This window comes from Telmatherina bonti (genome assembly GCF_933228915.1).
Source record: "Telmatherina bonti genome assembly, chromosome: 21".
NCBI classification, from domain to species: domain Eukaryota; kingdom Metazoa; phylum Chordata; class Actinopteri; order Atheriniformes; family Telmatherinidae; genus Telmatherina; species Telmatherina bonti.
Genome location: NC_136630.1, coordinates 32,348,561 through 32,368,004, shown reverse-complemented (window position 1 = coordinate 32,368,004; position 19,444 = coordinate 32,348,561). Strand labels below are relative to the sequence as shown.

Genomic DNA, 19,444 nt, shown 5'->3' with positions numbered 1-19,444 from the left:
GCTGGACGCGTCCTGGACGCCTGGACGCCGCCTGGACGGCTGGACGCGTCCTGGACGGCTGGACGCCGCCTGGACGCCGCCTGGACGGCTGGACGCGTCCTGGACGCCGCCTGGACGCCGCCTGGACGGCTGGACGCCGCCTGGACGCCGCCTGGACGCCGCCTGGACGCCGCCTGGACGGCTGGACGCCGCCTGGACGCCGCCTGGACGCGTCCTGGACGGCTGGACGCCGCCTGGACGCCGCCTGGACGCCGCCTGGACGGCTGGACGCCGCCTGGACGCCGCCTGGACGCCGCCTGGACGGCTGGACGCGTCCTGGACGGCTGGACGGCGCCTGGACGGCTGGACGCGTCCTGGACGGCTGGACGACGCCTGGACGCCGCCTGGACGCCGCCTGGACGCCGCCTGGACGGCTGGACGCCGCCTGGACGCCGCCTGGACGGCTGGACGCCGCCTGGACGCCGCCTGGACGGCTGGACGTGTCCTGGACGGCTGGACGCTGGCTGGACGGCTGGACGCCGCCTGGACGGCTGGACGCCGCCTGGACGCCGCCTGGACGGCTGGACGTGTCCTGGACGGCTGGACGCTGGCTGGACGGCTGGACGCCGCCTGGACGGCTGGACGCCGCCTGGACGGCTGGACGCCGCCTGGACGGCTGGACGCCGCCTGGACGGCTGGACGCCGCCTGGACGCCGCCTGGACGGCTGGACGTGTCCTGGACGGCTGGACGCCGCCTGGACGGCTGGACGCCGCCTGGACGCCGCCTGGACGGCTGGACGTGTCCTGGACGGCTGGACGCTGGCTGGACGGCGTGGCTCAGTTAAAACAACTTCTCTTCACAGCCATAGTCCCACAGAAAAAGGGATCTCTTCTCATCGCCTTCGCCCTGTTTTTGATTCCATCCGCGTCAGTTCGTTACGATTCCATCCGCGTCAGTTCGTTACGATTCCATCCGCGTCAGTTCGTTACGATTCCATCCGCGTCAGTTCGTTACGATTCCATCCGCGTCAGTTCGTTACGATTCCATCCGCGTCAGTTCGTTACGATTCCAGTTGCTTACGATTTTAAATGCGTGAGTTTGTTACTAAGTAAAATTTGAAAAGATTTTAAGAGCCACATTTTACCTTGATTGGGTCAATCTGCTCCAAAAAGTTAACAAAAGTAGGTTTTGTACATTGCAAGGAATTGTGGGAGAGAATTATACAACAGAAAAAAGAGGTGTGTAAATGTATTCCACACATTTATTTACTGTAACAGTTTGCCTCCTAAAGCCAAAGGGAAAAGCACCTGATCAGGAAATCAATCAATCAATACAAGTATGGAAGAGAAGCGAAGACTGTTGTCAGTGCAGGTGACCGGACCAGAGCCCCTCTGAAAGCCGTCTGATCTCGTCTCACCTTCAGCGAGTCATAGTGATCCTGTCTGATCTCCTCGTACTCCTCCTTCAGGTCCTCCAGGTACTCCTCCCTGACGGCATCATCCAGCAGCTGCGAGCACTGCAACATCCAGCAAAACTGAAATCATCTTTGAAATCTTTATCCATACTGTATATCAAAACTGCTCAAACCCATAAAAGGAACATTTTTACAGCACAGATGGTTACTGGATCCTACATTGATCCAGCTGCTGCAGCAGGAATAAAACATAACAGACACAAAGCGAAAAGCAGGAGTTCATGAGCTGATAAATGTTACTTCCGATAATCTTACATCACCGACACTGATATTCTCCAAATATCGACACAAATATGATGAACTGGAATGAAAGTAGCTGCAAATTAATTCTACTGAACTGCAATGTAAAAACTCGGGCTGAATTAGATCATTAAGAGACTGAACCAAAGCTGTCAGGTATCCCGTTTTGCCCGGAAACTATCGTATTTTTCCCCGTTTGCCATATGTTTATTTTCCTGTATTTTCACCAATATTCCGATACGAGGAGAGACACCGCCGTTCCTGTGAAGAATGAACATGCAGCAACAACGATAAACTCCTTTCCCCACACAGGAAGAACTCCTTTCATTTACATCCCTAAAGTCTGGTTTCCTGTTTTATTTTGTAGTTTTCCTTTACATCCCTAAAGTCTGGTTTCCTGTTTTATTTTGTAGTTTTCCTTTACATCCCTAAAGCCTGGTTTCTTGTTTTATTTTGTAGTTTTCATTTACATCCCTAAAGTCTGGTTTCCTGTTTTATTTTGTAGTTTTCCTTTACATCCCTAAAGTCTGGTTTCCTGTTTTATTTTGTAGTTTTCCTTTACATCCCTAAAGTCTGGTTTCCTGTTTTATTTTGTAGTATACCTTTCCGTCCCTCATGTCTTGTTTCCTGTTTTATTTTGTAGTTTTCCTTTACATCCCTAAAGTCTGGTTTCCTGTTTTATTTTGTAGTTTTCATTTACATCCCTAAAGTCTGGTTTCCTGTTTTATTTTGTAGTTTTCCTTTACATCCCTAAAGTCTGGTTTTCTGTTTTATTTTGTAGTTTTCCTTTACATCCCTAAAGTCTGGTTTTCTGTTTTACTTTGTAGTTTTCCTTTACATCCCTAAAGTCTGGTTTCCTGTTTTATTTTGTAGTTTTCCTTTACATCCCTAAAGTCTGGTTTCTTGTTTTATTTTGTAGTTTTCCTTTTACATCCCTAAAGTCTGGACTTAACTGGACTGAAGTTGACTGAAGTGGACTGAAGTGGACTTAACTTGACTGAAATGGGCTTAACTGGACTGAAGCGGACTGAAGTGGACTTAACTTGACTGAAATGGACTGAAGTGGACTTAACTTGACTGAAATGGACTGAAGTGGACTGAAGTGGACTTAACTGGACTGAAGTGGACTGAAGTGGACTGAAGTGGACTGAAGTGGACTTAACTTGACTGAAATGGACTGAAGTGGACTGAAGTGGACTTAACTTGACTGAAATGGACTGAAGTGGACTGAAGTGGACTTAACTTGACTGAAGTGGACTGAAGTGGACTTAACTTGACTGAAATGGACTGAAATGGACTGAAGTGGACTGAAATGGACTGAAGTGGACTGAAGTGGACTTAACTTGACTGAAATGGACTGAAGTGGACTGAAGTGGACTGAAATGGACTGAAGTGGACTTAACTTGACTGAAATGGACTGAAGTGGACTGAAGTGGACTTAACTTGACTGAAATGGACTGAAGTGGACTGAAGTGGACTTAACTTGACTGAAATGGACTGAAGTGGACTGAAATGGACTGAAGTGGACTGAAGTGGACTTAACTTGACTGAAATGGACTGAAGTGGACTGAAGTGGACTTAACTTGACTGAAATGGACTGAAGTGGACTGAAATGGACTGAAGTGGACTGAAGTGGACTGAAGTGGACTGAAGTGGACTTAACTTGACTGAAGTGGACTGAAGTGGACTGAAGTGGACTGAAGTGGACTTGACTGAAATGGACTGAAATGGACTGAAATGGACTGAAGTGGACTGAAGTGGACTTAACTTGACTGAAGTGGACTGAAGTGGACTGAAGTGGACTGAAGTGGACTGAAATGGACTGAAGTGGACTGAAGTGGACTGAAATGGAGTGAAATGGAGTGAAATGGACTGAAGTGGACTGAAGTGGACTGAAGTGGACTGAAGTGGACTACTGGAGGACTATAGTTGGGAGTAAATGACAGAAAGTGGGACATCTGAAGTCTGGAAATGGTCTTTTATCCTGGATTTGTCTCATTGATCACCTCCTGCCCTCAGCTGTTGCTCTGAAGATCAGAAACCAAGTCTTGAACCAGATGTCTTACCACCACCACAGTCCTGGAGGCATCGAGGACATGGACTACGGGACAACTATAGCGTGGCGCGATCTTCACCGCGGTGTGAGTTCTGCAAACACAAGACACAGCTGTTATTCTAGGGACCATCCCAGCCAGCTTTCATGTTTATGGAGAAAGTTCTACACAGGCGGCAGAAAGTTGGATCTTTTACTTCTTCGTGAAGCCTTTTCATGCTGGTTTGGAAAACGTGCTGCTAGAGTGAATTGTCCACGTCTTTTAACCCCTATATGTCTGATGATGAGTATTTGCTATAAAAAGGTCTTTCCATGCAGGATCAGCTGGGTTAACTAATGAAAGGGGATGTAACTAAACCTGCTGTGAGCTGAAGAGGAGCCCCAGCTGATGTAGGGCAAACAGAAGAGTTAGTTTACTGACTTAGTTAGAAATAAATAAAATATCCTATTTTTTTTAAATAAACAATCTGAATTTCTAGTTTTATAACTGAACTCCGAACTTTCTGCAGACTCGAGGATCTTTCTCCAAACTGGTACAAACGGACTGATGAGAAACAAGGTGTGCTTTGTGGGTTCACATCAGGTTCCAGTTGGGCTTCAGGTAAAGGTGTTTGTACCCATCATGACGTCAATGACCTTACAGGACGTCAATATGGTTTCAAGTTCCTAAGAACCAGTCAGTGATTTCTGTCGAGGGATTTTTAATTTAAATGAAAAATTAACACTGAAATGAATAAATACTCTACAATAAAATAAATTCACTGCTCAAAAAAATAAAGGGAACACTAAAACAACACGATGTAACTCCAAGTCAACCAGACTTCTGTGAAATGGAACTGTCCACTTAGGAAGCAACACTGACTGACAATCAGTCCCACATGCTGTTGTGCAAATGGTGGAAATTATAGGCAACTGGCAAAACACACCCAATAAAGGAGTGGTTCTGCAGGTGGAGACCACAGACCACTTCTCAGTTCCGATGCTTTCTGGCTGATGTTTTGGTCTGAATGCTGGCGGTGCTTTCACTCTAGTGGTAGCATGAGACGGAGTCTACAACCCACACAAGTGGCTCAGGTAGTGCAGCTCATCCAGGATGGCACATCAATACCAGCTGTGGCATGGGAGGACAACAACCCAGCAGCAGGACCGCTACCTCCTTCTTTGTGCAAGGAGGAACAGGAGGAGCACTTCCAGAGCCCTGCAGAATGAGCTCCAGCAGGACACAAATGTGCATGTGTCTGCTCCAACAGTCAGAAACAGACTCCATGAGGGTGGTATGAGGGCCCGACGTCCACAGGTGGGGGTTGTGTTTACAGCCCAACACCGTGCAGGACGTTTGGCGTTTGCCAGAGAACACCAAGATTGGTAAATTCTCCACTGGCGCCCTGAGCTCTTCACAGATGGAAGCAGGTTCACACTGAGCACATGTGGCAGACGTGACAGAGTCTGGAGACGCCGTGGAGAACGTTCTGCTGCCTGCAACATCCTCCAGCAGGACCGGTTTGGCAGTGGGTCAGTAATGGTGGGGGGGGGGGGCATTTCTTTGGAGGGCCGCACAGCCCTCCATGTGCTCGCCAGATGTAGCCTGACTGCCATTAGGTACCGAGATGAGATCCTCAGACCCCTTGTGGGACCATATGCTGGTGCAGTTGGCCCTGGGTTCCTCCTAATGCAAGACAATGCTAGACCTCATGTGTCTGGAGTGTGTCAGCAGTTCCTGCAACATGAAGGCATTGATGTTAAGGACCGGCCCGCCCGTTCCCCAGACCTGAATCCAGCTGAGCACATCTGGGACATCATGTCTCGCTCCATCCACCAACGCCAAGTTGCACCACAGACTGTCCAGGAGTTGGCGGATGAAATAGTTCATTCACTCAGATCTACAACGTGTTACTTTAGTGCTCGTTTTACTTTTTTGAGCAGTGTAATTATGGCAATGAAATAAAGACAGACATTTGACTTTGCCATTACTTTGAAGTAGTAGCTCCACCAATCAGCAGTGGTGTTGTCATCCCAAGTCTCTCCATCTCTTTGGCCACATATATCATCTCGTCCAGAGACGGCGTGATCAGACCCGAAAGACCAACAAAATCTGCAGAAAGAAAATTAGACAAACATTTCTAGCAGTCACAATCAGCTGACAGACTTTCCATTTGAGACGGACTCACTGAATACTCCTTTGATACCCAGTCATGTCACCGACCTGTTGCTAGTTAAACCGGTTATGTTTCCGACTGGTTACCAGTCAAACCGGTCATGTTAGCGACCTGTTGCTAGTTAAACCGGTCATGTTAGCGACCTGTTGCTAGTTAAACCGGTCATGTTAGCGACCTGTTGCTAGTTAAACCGGTCATGTTAGCGACCTGTTGCTAGTTAAACCGGTCATGTTAGCGACCTGTTGCTAGTTAAACCGATCATGTTAGCGACCTGTTGCTAGTTATGTTTCCGACTGGTTACCAGTTAAACCATGCATTTCCTGACTGCCAGTTACCCTAATTAGCTGTACAATGCTTTGGTAGTTACTGATTTATACCAATTACGATTCAAACCTTTTGTTCTTGTTCTAACTTCTTCCAGATGTGGGGCTGCATGAGATTCACAAGCAACTTTGGACAAATACCCTTTTAAAATACTACTTGTGGTTTTTTAGATCTCAACTAAAAAGGTGTGGCTTGAACCAAAAACCACCTCTGTTGGGCGATGGACATCGGTTATTGCCAAATAGCCCTGAATCAGGATCTTGATTAACTAGATCCTGTGTAGTACTGTGCTGTTTTCTCTAACTGGCAGCACAAATGACACACATTGTTACATTCTTCATGCCAACAGGCCGTCCCTCGTAGTTCGCTGGCTGATTTTCATAGATAAAACTATTCCTGGTCTACTTTCTTTATATATCCTTACCTAGAGTGTTTTGTTTTTATTTTGAATGACTGATGGTTTGACTTCCACAGTATGAGGTGGAAATATTAACACTTTCTTCCAGATTTTACCATTTGTGCTACGACAGAAAATTAAATACAGTATATTGGTGTTATTTGTGTGGCTGTTTAAATAAACCAGTCACTCAATTGAAAACTGCTTCATGATGAACTCTGCAGGTATTTCTGAGATTTTTCAGTGTCTGTGAAGGATTTTGCACCTGTATTTCTCCTATAATATTGCCAAGATTCTGCTTAATAATGTCAGGAAGGGTGTCACAAATTCTATGCTAATCGTAAACAAAACCAGATTTTTCACTTACCGGCTTTCTGAGCTATGGCCTCCCTGAGGATCTGATCACAGGGAACCATTACTCCCAGATCAATCACCCTGATGGAGATCAAGAAGCAACACAAACATTTCAGCTTCGTAAGAAATAAATTCAGCAGCAAACAGTTACATCAACTGTACCTGAAGTTGTTGCAGCCCAGCACCACACCCACAATGTTCTTGCCAATGTCATGGACATCTCCTTTTACTGTAGCCAGAACTATGGTGGCCTGATGAGGATTCTATGGACAAAAGACAATTTCAGAGCGCAGAGTCCAAAACTCCAGTAAATTCACAAGATTTTCACTGCTTAAAATGACGTAACATTTTCACAAGTCTGACTTTCCTACCTCCTGTTATAAACAAACTCGAATGAAGTAATCCTCGGAATGAGTAAAGTAATCCTAGGAATGAGTACAGTAATCCTCGGAATGAGTACAGTAATCCTCAGGATGAGTAAAGTAATGCTCGGAATGAGTACAGTAATCCTAGGAATGAGTACAGTAATCCTCAGGATGAGTAAAGTAATGCTCGGAATGAGTACAGTAATCCTAGGAATGAGTACAGTAATCCTCAGGATGAGTAAAGTAATCCTCGGAATGAGTACAGTAATCCTAGGAATGAGTGAAATAATCCTAGGAATGAGTCAACTAATCCTCGGAATGAGTAAAGTAATCCTAGGAATGAGTAAAGTAATCCTAGGAATGAGTACAGTAATCCTAGGAATGACTAAAGTAATCCTAGGAATGAGTGGAGTAATCCTAGGAATGAGTAAAGTAATCCTAGGAATGAGTAAAGTAATCCTCGGAAAAAGTAAAGTAATCCTCGGAAAAAGTAAAGTAATCCTAGGAAAAAGTACAGTAATCCTAGGAATGAGTAAAGTAATCCTAGGAATGAGTATAGTTATTCTTGGAATGAGTAAAGTAATCCTCGGAATGAGTAAAGTAATCCTCGGAAAGAGTAAAGTAATCCTCGGAATGAGTAAAGTAATCCTCGGAATGAGTAAAGTAATCCTCGGAATGAGTAAAGTAATCCTCGGAATGAGTACAGTAATCCTAGGAATGAGTAAAGTAATCCTAGGAATGAGTACAGTAATCCTAGGAATGAGTAAAGTAATCCTAGGAAAGAGTAAAGTAATCCAAGGAATGAGCACAGTAATCCCAGGAATGAGTAAAGTAATCCTAGGAATGAGTACAGTAATCCTAGGAATGAGTAAAGTAATCCTAGGAATGAGTAAAGTAATCCAAGGAATGAGCAGAGTAATACCTGGTGGACAGTAAAAGGTCTTCAATAAATTGTAAAAATCAAACTTTTTTACAGATTAGTTGTGTGTTGTCATGTCTGTGAACATGTAATTTTTCATTCTGTTTGTTTTTATTAGAATTGCGATACTTTATTTTTTTCACGTGTTTGTTGTTACATGTTTGTTACACATTATTGTTGTTGCATGTTTGTTACACATTATTGTTCTTACACATTATTGTTGTTACACTTGTTTGTTGCTACGTTTGTTACACATTATTACATGTTAGTGTTGTTACACTTGTTTGTTGTTACATGTTTGTCAAACATTATTGTTGTTACATGTTTGTTACACATTATTGTTACATGTTAGTGTTGTTACACTTGTTTGTTGCTACTGTTACACATTATTTTTACATGTTAGTGTTTTTACATGTTTTTTACACATCGTTGTAACATGTTATTGTTGTTACACTTGTTTTTTGCTACATGTTTGTTACACATTGTTGTTACATGTTTGTTACACATTGTTGTTACATGTTTGTTACACATTGTTGTTACATGTTTGTTACACCTTGTTATTACATGTTTGTTACACCTTGTTATTACATGTTTGTTACACATGTTACACACTTTGTTCCCCCTGAATTGTGAAAATAAATGTTTGATTTGGTAAACAGACCATTTCTTCGGGTAAGTGTGATGAGGCCTTCATCCTTCTCCTCTCCTCTTCCATGAAAGGAATCAGATAACCAACAGCCTTCTTCATAACACGAGCTGACTTGATGACCTGCAGATGAAAAATGTGGCACTTTAACATCTCTACGACACTGATTGGCTCAACTTGTGGCAGCAGAGGAATAACAAGTTCATCATGAATAATCTGATTGTTGTGTTTCTGTGTTCTGCTGTTCGTGTAAAGGCTTTATTACAACCTGCACAACAAGAATGCAGAAAAACAGGGCTTTTATAAAACTATTAAATAAAACTATCTGATCAGCACACAAACTGAAGAGGATTGTTCCGGTCAGAATGAGCAGTGTGTGTGAATTACTGATGAGATGTAAACATTTATTCTGGGTTTGATTTGCTGCAGGATGTGGAAAGCTGAACTTTTCTGTTTATTTGTTTATTTATTATGGATCCCCCGTTAGTTGTAATCAAGGCAGCAACTAATCTTCCTGGGGTCCATTGCCAAGAAAAATTACAGTCTTAACAATGTATATTCAAAGTTTTAAACATACAATTATATTACGTCACTATGCATCAAAACCATAAAAACGAGTAAAGCTCTTAATAAAACTATGAAGCTTACATTTATGTAGTGCTTTTTTTTAAAATCACTTTTAAAACATTTAGTATTTGTGCAGTTTTTCAGGTAAGGGTAATTTCTTGGATTGCATCCGTACGCAACACACCGCCGCATTGTGCAGCTTCCTTGCTCAGGAACAAGCATGTGACTTGTTGTCACACGTCTTCTGGCAAGATGCCGACTGTTAACACTGATTATTTTCTAATATAATGTCTTGGGTTTCTTACTCCTGCAGACATTTTAAACAAAGTCCAAGAGGGTTTTTATAACCTCTGCTCAATATATAGAGATGAGAGAGCATCATGCATGCTTTCAACAGAAGTCCCCATGGGGCAGAGCAGCGCTACCGAGCGGCTTTGTCTGTAGCCTGAGAAGGTAAAGAAAAGCAGTACCTGTGGCAGGAACATCTTCCCATCTCCAAACAGATCTCCCACCACCTTCATGCCGTTCATCAGGGGCCCCTCGATGATCTGCAGGGGTCGTCTGTAGCGGTGGACCTGAGCTCGACATTCCTCCACGTCTTCCACCACGTGTTTGTCTATTCCCTGGCAATACCACCACAACATGGAGCAAAGGTCAAAATGGGCTCCTTCCAGAAGATCTTCAGGTTGGGGATGTATTCTTCTGCCATGGAAGCACTCTTCTAATCTGGCCGGTGTGTGAGACGGCTGGCTGAGACCAGCCTTCTTCCCGACAGCAGCTGAACTAACCCGAGGGAGGACCATGATGTCTTCACAGCGAGTTAGAGAGCACCAAGTTATCTGACTTATCAGCTCAAAGGGAAAAGGTTCAGTCCTTTATGTGCTCCATGGCTTAGTGTCATCAGGTTGTCCAATAAATCTTAAACTGACACTAATGTTCAATGAGGAACAGCTTTAGAGAGGACGGACGGTTAAAGCATCTTTAAAAGCAAGCATTCAGCTTTACAGAGAGGTGGGCAGGAAAAGAGACTTTCTGCCTGTTTGATATTATTCAGAATACTTATTGCAGAGGGAATGAAAGATATTTTGGAGACGTTCTTTCAGACTGGTGGGACTTTGTAATGTCTGCCTGAAGGTACAACAACTGAAATCGTCATGGTTACTTTCCTGGTCACTATACAGTATGAGCTGCATGGCTATACAGTTCAGACTGAGATATTTAGCTGATTATTTTACTGGCTTGATTGATTACCCAGTTGAGTTTTGTTTTGCGTTTGATAGTGAGGAGGCTGAACCAGGAGGAAACACTGGAAGTAAGTCCAGACTCAACACCACAGTTAAAGAGTCGGTGCCGACACTGAAAGTCCTGAGTTTCCTGAGCAGGGGGAGCCGTTGCTGGGCTTGTAGTAGACTTTGTCAGCGTGTTGTTTGGAGGACAGGCAGGTGTCTATTTCACTTCCGATATCTAAAACCAGTGATCTACTCCACCTATTGACCATAGATGCTGAGGGGTGGGAAGTGAGGTGATGGAGAGGTGTCCCTGTTCTTAGCCATGTTGAGCTCCACATACTTGTCAGAGGAGGTTTGGACCAGGCTGCTGACTGTCTGCTGGTGCTCAGACAGAGCCTGGGTGTTGGTCAAGTGGGCCACCAGGGCTATGTCATCCTTACTTATACAGTTTTGTTTCCCTCCTCTCTTACAGCTGATGTTGGTATAAGCAGAGAACAGAACAGAGACAAAACCTCCCTGGGGCAGTCCTGTGTTTAAAACTCATATTTGAGATTTGATACCATTGAAATAAATGTTGAGGCCTGTTCTTTAAAGAGTTCCCGATCTATAAAATCAGGGTGGGGTGGACCTGGAAGTCAGAGAGGCAATGAAGCAAGGTAGACAGGGTTACAAGCAAAAGACAACTTCCGCTTGATGCAGTCGGTCGCAGGAGACAAGCTAAGACAGATGAAGCTGAAACCTTGCTGCTCTGGGAGAGGACGGAGGCTTCTTCTCTCCCTCCCGTTCCCACTCTGACCTGCTGCTTCTTGTATCGTCAGTCTATCTGTCTGAGCCTCTCTCTGCATTTCCTTCTGATTTAAATCATGGATCTGGTCAGCTGGCCTCTCCATGCAACTCGTCACATCTTTTCTACCAGAAGAACAGGTGAAGTGGGGGTGGAACAGTGGTTACCACTGTGGCCTCACGGCAAGAAGGTCACTGGTTCGATCCAAAGTTTGGACAGTGGCCTTTCTGTGAGGAGTTAGCATGTTCTCCCCGTGTATGTGTGGTTATTTGTCTCTGTGTGGCCCTGCAATGGACTGCTGGGAAACGCTCCAGCTTCCCTGCATTGGCTCTGTAGATTAGGCGGTGAGGATAATTAATGAACAGGTGAAGTGGACCCGCAGGTCCTGATGGAATGCATGCTGCTGAATATGTGATGAAGGTCATGTGCCTGCTGCTTCTTTCTGTGGAGGATTTATGATAACTGGTTTCTGCTGGTTGGTGTGTCGCTGAGTCTGGAAGATCTGTGATGGACTACGCCGAGCAACTAGCAGTTGAACTCATGCAGATGGAAATGGATCGTGAACTGGATGCCAGTCTGGCCCGAACTGGCGGCGGGTCGTGGTTCTGGAGCTCATCTGTTGGGTGGGAAACATCATGGAGAAGCGGTTGCTTGGTTTTGGTGGAAACTGACCCCCGATTCGGCTGTTTTGGAGTCCGACTGAGACCACTAAGGACTCAAAACGGAGCCAAATGAAGCTTAGCTTGACCCAAAACCAAGCTGTTATCTGGATCTGGCTCCTTAACTGGCCTTGGGCAGGCTGGTTATCACGTCTCCTGGAATGTAATGCTGTCTGATGCTCAGTTGCAGAAAAAAGGCCAAGATCTAGAGAACAGAAGCAGGAGACAGAAGCTGCGACTGGCTGGCATTGCAGAAGGAACTGAAGGCAGCAGTGGGAGCTGTAGATCGGGTGCAGACATGAGGTCAGCAGCGCCGCTTTCAACTCTTACTTCATTCACTGTTCGTTTAACCAACAGCAATAACTTTTTCATAACTTTGCTCCCAGACAGCGTTTCTGTGTGTCAGTCAGGTTTCTCTGCTGTACGTCATGTTTTCTCTCCAAACTCGCCACGCTGCACAAAGCCCTGATGCAACAGCATCTGCAACACGCCGCCATCCGTCTGGAACTGCCTCCTAGCACGACCTTCATCTTCCGTTGTTTCTATTCATCACTGGAATCGTCTGATACACAACTTCTTTCTTCGCTTTTCATCAGTAAATCTTTTGTTCTTCACTTGTTTGCGGGAAATTCTGACCAACTGAAAGGCAGTATGGAGGATGTGGCAGCAGGTTTCTTACCTTGATGAGAGCATATTCCAGTCTCTCCTCCGCACCAGCTGCTCTCCACTCGTCTGTTTGAGCCACTTTCTTCCCTCCTTTCACCACCTTCTGCCAACACAAAACAACTTCTGTTATCCAAAGAAAGCCAAAAACTTGTTGGTGCAGACAACCGCCAGCGTTAAACTTGTTCAATATTTTGGAGCAAAAATCTTCTTGCGTGGCGGAAGCCAGCGACTGCCGACTCGGGGCTTTATGGACCAAGAGGTTAGATGCATTCAGTAGAGACCAGACAGCTGACTGGGGAAGCAGGATCCAGTAGACTATGAAGTCCATGTTCCCGCCGTCTCCAGGCTTTTTCTGTCATCTATCGTCCTGAGACCAGCACTCCCTCATCTCGGAGGTCCTCCATGGTGTCGGCGCTTGTTGCCATCTTCTTCTATTTTGTTATTGCTACATGATCAAGCGGGATTTCTGGCTCCGACAACCGGATCGGTTTAACTTTACCACTGATGAAAACCTAGAAGCGCCGCCTCTGGATACCAGAAGTATTGACAGATGTACCTTCAGGCCATCGGCGCGTGCCGAGACAGCGACAGAGGCCTGGAAAGGCATTCCTAAAGCAGCTTCCTGATGGTTTCCCGTGTCTGAAGACGACGACTGAACAGCTTTACATCCCATCATGACTCAAACCGAAATAAAAATCACAATGTACAGTGCCTTGCAAAAGTATTCACCCCCCCTTGGCCTTTTACCTAATTTGTTACATTGCAACCTCTAAATTGACTATTTTTTTCAAATGAGAATTATATTTGATGGATCTGCACAAAACAGTCCAAGTTTTGAAGTGAAATGAGAAATATAAAAAAAATTAAAAAAATAAAAAACTCAAAATTGCCATGTGCATATGAATTCACCCCCTTTGTTATGAAGGCCCTAAAATGCTCTGGTTCAACCAATTACCTTCAGAAGTCACACTATGAGTGAAACAAAGTTCATCTGTGTCCAGTCTAAGTGTCACGTGATCTATCAGTATATCTACACCTCTTCTGAAAGGCCTCAGAGGCTGCAACATCTAATGAAGAGGCGCTGCTAACCAAACACCACGATGAAGACCAAAGAACTCTCCAAACACGTCAGAGACAAAGTTGTTGAGAAGTACAAGTCTGGGTTAGGTTATAAAAAAATATCTAAATCTTTGATAATCCCCAGGAGCACCATAAAATCCATCATCGTCAAATGGAAAGAACATGGCACCACAACAAACCTGCCAAGAGAGGGCCGCCCACCAAAACTGACAGACAGGGCAAGGAGGGCGTTAATCAGAGAGGCAGCCCAGAGACCGAAGGTAACCGTGGAGGAGCTGCAGAGTTCCACAGCAGAGGCTGGAGTATCTGTCCACAGAGCTGAGCTTTATGGAAGGGTGGCCAGAAGAAAGCCATTACTTTCTGCTAAAAATAAGAAGCATGTTTTGACTTTGCGCAAAGGCATGTGGGAGATTGTCAAAATGTATGGAGAGAGGTGCTCTGGTCAGATGAGACTAAAGTTGAGCTTTTTGGCCATCAAGGAAAACAGTATGTCTGGCGCACACCTAACACATCCCATCACCCCAAGAACACCATCCCCACAGTGAAACATGGTGGTGGCAGCATCATGTTGTGGGGATGTTTTTCAGCAGCAGGCACTGGGAAACTGGTCCGAGTCGAGGGAAAGATGGATGGTGCTGAATACAGAAATATTCTTGAGCAAAACCTCTATGAATCTGTCAGAGATCTGAGACCAGGACGGAGGTTCACCTTCCAGCAGGACAATGACCCCAAGCACACTGCTAAAGCAACACTTGAGTGGCTTAAGGAGAAAAATGTAAATGTGTTGGAATGGCCTAGTCAAAGTCCAGACCTCAATCCAATTGAGAAACTGTGGTCGGACTTAAAGATTTCTGTTCATAAGCACAAACTATCAAACCCGAAGGAGCTGGAGCAGTTTTCCCTTGAAGAATGGGCAAAAATCCCAGTGGCAAGATGTGGTACACTCATAGAGACTTATCAAAAACTACTTGCAGCTGTGATCGTCGCAAAAGGTGGCTCTGCAAAGTACTGACATTGGGGGGGTGAATACTTATGCATAATTATGTTTTATGTTCTTCTGTCTCATTTATTATTTGCTTCACAAAAAAAAATCATATCACGTCTTCAAAGTTGTGTACATGTTCTGTAAGTTAAATGATGCAAACCCCTGAACAATCCATTTTGATTCCAGGCTGTGGGGTAACGAAACACAAAAAATGTCAAGGGGGGTGAATACTTTTGCAAGGCACTGTATAAACATGTCATACCCCCCCACCTCCACATACACACCCCCCAACCCCACTCTCTTACATCCCATCCACAATCTATTCGCTCCCGCACGCCCTCATCTTTCCTTCCCAACATGTCCCGTGTGGGACGCCCCTGGGGGCCCTGATCAGTAAGGCCCTTATCAGGGCCCCCACAGCTACCGCCCACCACCTCCAGCACGCCAGACCCAGCCAACCCAGCAACCCCGAGCCCCCAGAGCCAGCAGAGTTCTCCCCCCAGCCAGGCCAGTCCAGACCCAGATATACTGGGCCGCCCCGCCCCGCCCCCGAAGTTCTGAACAGTGACTGATCAGTGCGACTCAGGTGTGTTGGAGCAGGGATACGTGGAAACCGGAACTGGGTACCCCTAGCTATCCCAGCAACCACTGGGCAAGAGGCTGGTTCCACTCTGGACAGGTCGCCAGTCAATCACAGGGTGAATGATGAATATTTTGTCGATATTACATGCCAAAATGAAAGTAAACATTCAGTGCATGTGGAAATACGTCATCATGCTCAGTGGCAGCATCGTCGCATCAGATACGGCATTAAAACAAGTTCATTCAAAATAAGTTTCATGAATATCAGTCCATAATCGTCACAGGGAAGAATGAAAGCGTGTGAAATGCAAACATTTCCCGCCTGTGGTTGCATGTTGACAGGCTGGAATGGAGGCAGGCAGCCGACATGGAAGGGTACGTCATGAAGTTCAGCAGAATGAGCCACGTGTTGGATACCAAGATGAACGGGACCCCAGCGAAATGTCGGAAAACCACCTCTTCAGATCGTAAAAACTTTAGAAATATTTGACTTTTTTTTCCAATGTAGGTGTTTCCATGAGCGGGTTTTTATGGCGATATTTAGTTTTTGTGCAGTTCCAGGTGTGATGGAAACGCAGGTTTTCAGTGTGGGAGGGGGTCTGAAGCCAGATGCAGTCGACAGACTCGTCTTTTGCAAAAAATGTGTAAATTAAACAAGAATGTTATAACACGTGTTAGAAATATAGCTTTCAGGGATTTTTAAAAATAGTATTTGGTCAATTTTCTCTAAACCCTTTGTTTTTTGCATAATTGTTTGCATTGCAAAGTTTGTGCTGCTGGACCGAACCGGAAAGGACAGAAGAGGGACAGAAAGAGAATCGAAAAGAGAAAACAGAAAACACCTTGTAGAGAGAAAAAGAGAAAGAAAAAAGAAAGAATGAAAAAGAGAACAACCTACATACATGTACATAAGCACACACACACACTTATAAATACACACATCACGTTAACATGTTAAGTGTAAAGAAACATTCATTTTTATTCCCTCATTGCCAATGTGGGAAATTGTTTTGGTTATTTAATGTCAAAATACTCTAAAAGGAATCACTATTTTTCTTCCGAGAGGAGGTACTTTTATTCATTATTTATCAGTTTTTTATTTTAGAATAAAGTTACACAGGTGAAGTGAGGCCCATTAAACGTATGATGAAAAGTTAAAATAAACTATCTCACAGTGGAAACGCACTAAGTACAAACATGATGCTTGTTATGTTTGCAGCGGCAGCGCCTGCATCTCTTTTTACTGTCTTGTTTTACAGCTTGTTTAGCTGCACTTTGAATTCAGGAAAACTCCTAAGCTGACTGCAATAACAGCAGTTTTGACGTTTGTAATTTATTATTTTTTCTTTACAGTAAGGGAAAAAATTGATTAAAATTAGAAATTGGATTTGGTTTTTAAAAAAATGTGAGTTTTTATTTTCCGGCCGTACCGCCAGCCCTACTGTTACGGTGCTGTTACCGCTGCTCCATCTTGTCCTACGGTGTGTGTGCATGGTTCAGCAGCAGATAAAGCAGTGCTCCAGGTGGTCGTCGCCACAGCCAGCTGCCATGTGTCCTCTCTGCAGGATCTGCACAGTTCCCACTCTCTCAGCAAAACACAAAGTACCCAGGGACCCACCGCTCCCACATACACTCTACCAACTGCTGCCTTCTGGCAGGCACTTCAGGACATCACAAACAAGGACGACTGCTTGAAAAGATGTTTTTATGGCAGGGCCAGATCTGCAGTCAATGAGACACAGTGAGCTCCTATAGGACCTGTGCATATGTAGCTTTGCATGTGTACCTGTGCACATCTGTGTGCATACCTGTGCATATGCCAGAAGCTTCTCCGTAGCATCTGCGTCTCGGTTCCAGATGAGGTTTTCACACAGCAACAGCAGCTCCTTATCAATGTCATCATACACCGGCAGGTTCCCAGCATTCACGATCCCCATATCCATCCCATCCTGGAAGAAGAAACAGCAAGTGGGCTCCTCCCTCCATTCATTCATCCCTCCCTCCCTCCATCCTTCCATCCATCTTCTGCCGCTTATTCAGGGTCGGGTCGCGGGGGCAGCAGCCTAAGTAAGGAAGCTCAGACTTCCCTCTCCCCAGCCACATCTGCCAACTCTGCGGGGGGGGCAGCGATGAGCCACCTCAACTGGTTCCTCTCGATGCGGAGGAGCAGCGGCTCTACTCTGATCTCCTCCCGGATGACTGAGCTCCTCACCTTATCTCTAAGGGTGAGCCCGGCCACCCTGCGGAGGAAACTCATTTCAGCCGCCTGTATACGAGATCTCCTTCTTTCGGTCACGACCCACAGCTCATGACCATAGGTGAGGGTAGGAACGTAGATCGACTGGTAAATGGAGAGCTTTACCTTCTGGCTCAGCTCCTTCTTCACCACGACAGACCGGCGCAGAGTCCGCATTACTGCAGACGCCGCACCGATCTTTCACATAAAATTCCAAAGGAACGGGGGATTCTCATGGTGATGAGGTGGAACGGGAGGTTCTCATGGTGATGAGGTGGAACGGGAGGTTCTCATCGTGATGAGGTGGAACGGGAGGTTCTCATCGTGATGAGGTGGAACGGGAGATTCTCATGGTGATGAGGTGGAACGGGAGGTTCTCATGGTGATGAGGTGGAACGGGAGGTTCTCATGGTGATGAGGTGGAACGGGAGATTCTCATGGTGATGAGGTGGAACGGGAGGTTCTCATGGTGATGAGGTGGAACGGGAGATTCTCATGGTGATGAGGTGGAACGGGAGGTTCTCATGGTGATGAGGTGGAACGGGAGGTTCTCATGGTGATGAGGTGGAACGGGAGGTTCTCATGGTGATGAGGTGGAACGGGAGATTCTCATGGTGATGAGGTGGAACGGGAGATTCTCATGGTGATGAGGTGGAACGGGAGGTTCTCATGGTGATGAGGTGGAACGGGAGATTCTGATGGTGATGAGGTGGAACGGGAGATTCTCATGGTGATGAGGTGGAACGGGAGGTTCTCATGGTGATGAGGTGGAACGGGAGGTTCTCATGGTGATGAGGTGGAACGGGAGGTTCTCATGGTGATGAGGTGGAACGGGAGGTTCTCATGGTGATGAGGTGGAACGGGAGGTTCTCATGGTGATGAGGTGGAACGGGAGGTTCTCATGGTGATGAGGTGGAACGGGAGGTTCTCATCGTGATGAGGTGGAACGGGAGGTTCTCATGGTGATGAGGTGGAACGGGAGGTTCTCATGGTGATGAGGTGGAACGGGAGGTTCTCATGGTGATGAGGTGGAACGGGAGGTTCTCATGGTGATGAGGTGGAACGGGAGGTTCTCATGGTGATGAGGTGGAACGGGAGATTCTCATGGTGATGAGGTGGAACGGGAGGTTCTCATGGTGATGAGGTGGAACGGGAGGTTCTCATGGTGATGAGGTGGAACGGGAGGTTCTCATGGTGATGAGGTGGAACGGGAGGTTCTCATGGTGATGAGGTGGAACGGGAGATTCTAATGGTTATGAGGTGGAACGGGAGATTCTCATGGTGATGAGGTGGAACGGGAGATTCTCATGGTGATGAGGTGGAACGGGAGGTTCTCATGGTGATGAGGTGGAACGGGAGATTCTCATGGTGATGAGGTGGAACGGGAGATTCTCATGGTGATGAGGTGGAACGGGAGATTCTCATGGTGATGAGGTGGAACGGGAGATTCTCATGGTGATGAGGTGGAACGGGAGATTCTCATGGTGATGAGGTGGAACGGGAGATTCTCATGGTGATGAGGTGGAACAGGAGGTTCTCATGGTGATGAGGTGGAACGGGAGGTTCTCATGGTGATGAGGTGGAACAGGAGATTCACTGGGCATTTATCTTAAAAAATCTTCAGTGTTGGTTTGATGATAACAAAGTTGCGTGGAAAGGCATAGAACAGGACCTAATAGCATCACTGAAGTTGAAGGACTTCCTTTTGGTGGATACGAGCTACAAAAAGTGTAATCACTATTATAGCC

The 19,444-nt window shown here is 45.8% G+C and overlaps 1 protein-coding gene across 4 annotated transcripts in view; it reads right to left on the bottom strand.

Annotated features, from left to right (window-relative positions):
• mtr (5-methyltetrahydrofolate-homocysteine methyltransferase) overlaps window positions 1-19,444 on the bottom strand; it is a 58,712-nt gene that overhangs the window by 7,323 nt on the left and 31,945 nt on the right. For 3 of the 4 annotated variants that reach the window (XM_079260381.1, XM_079260383.1, XM_079260384.1), the window contains exons 18-26: window positions 17,269-17,409; window positions 12,827-12,916; window positions 9,946-10,098; window positions 8,924-9,031; window positions 7,141-7,241; window positions 6,992-7,059; window positions 5,719-5,839; window positions 3,761-3,842; window positions 1,398-1,496 (exon numbers count right to left, since the gene is read on the bottom strand). In XM_079260381.1, coding sequence (XP_079116507.1) covers window positions 1,398-1,496; window positions 3,761-3,842; window positions 5,719-5,839; window positions 6,992-7,059; window positions 7,141-7,241; window positions 8,924-9,031; window positions 9,946-10,098; window positions 12,827-12,916; window positions 17,269-17,409 — 963 coding nt within the window. The remainder of the gene's footprint in view (window positions 1-1,397; window positions 1,497-3,760; window positions 3,843-5,718; window positions 5,840-6,991; window positions 7,060-7,140; window positions 7,242-8,923; window positions 9,032-9,945; window positions 10,099-12,826; window positions 12,917-17,268; window positions 17,410-19,444) is intronic. The other variant, XM_079260382.1, reaches the window with a different exon arrangement.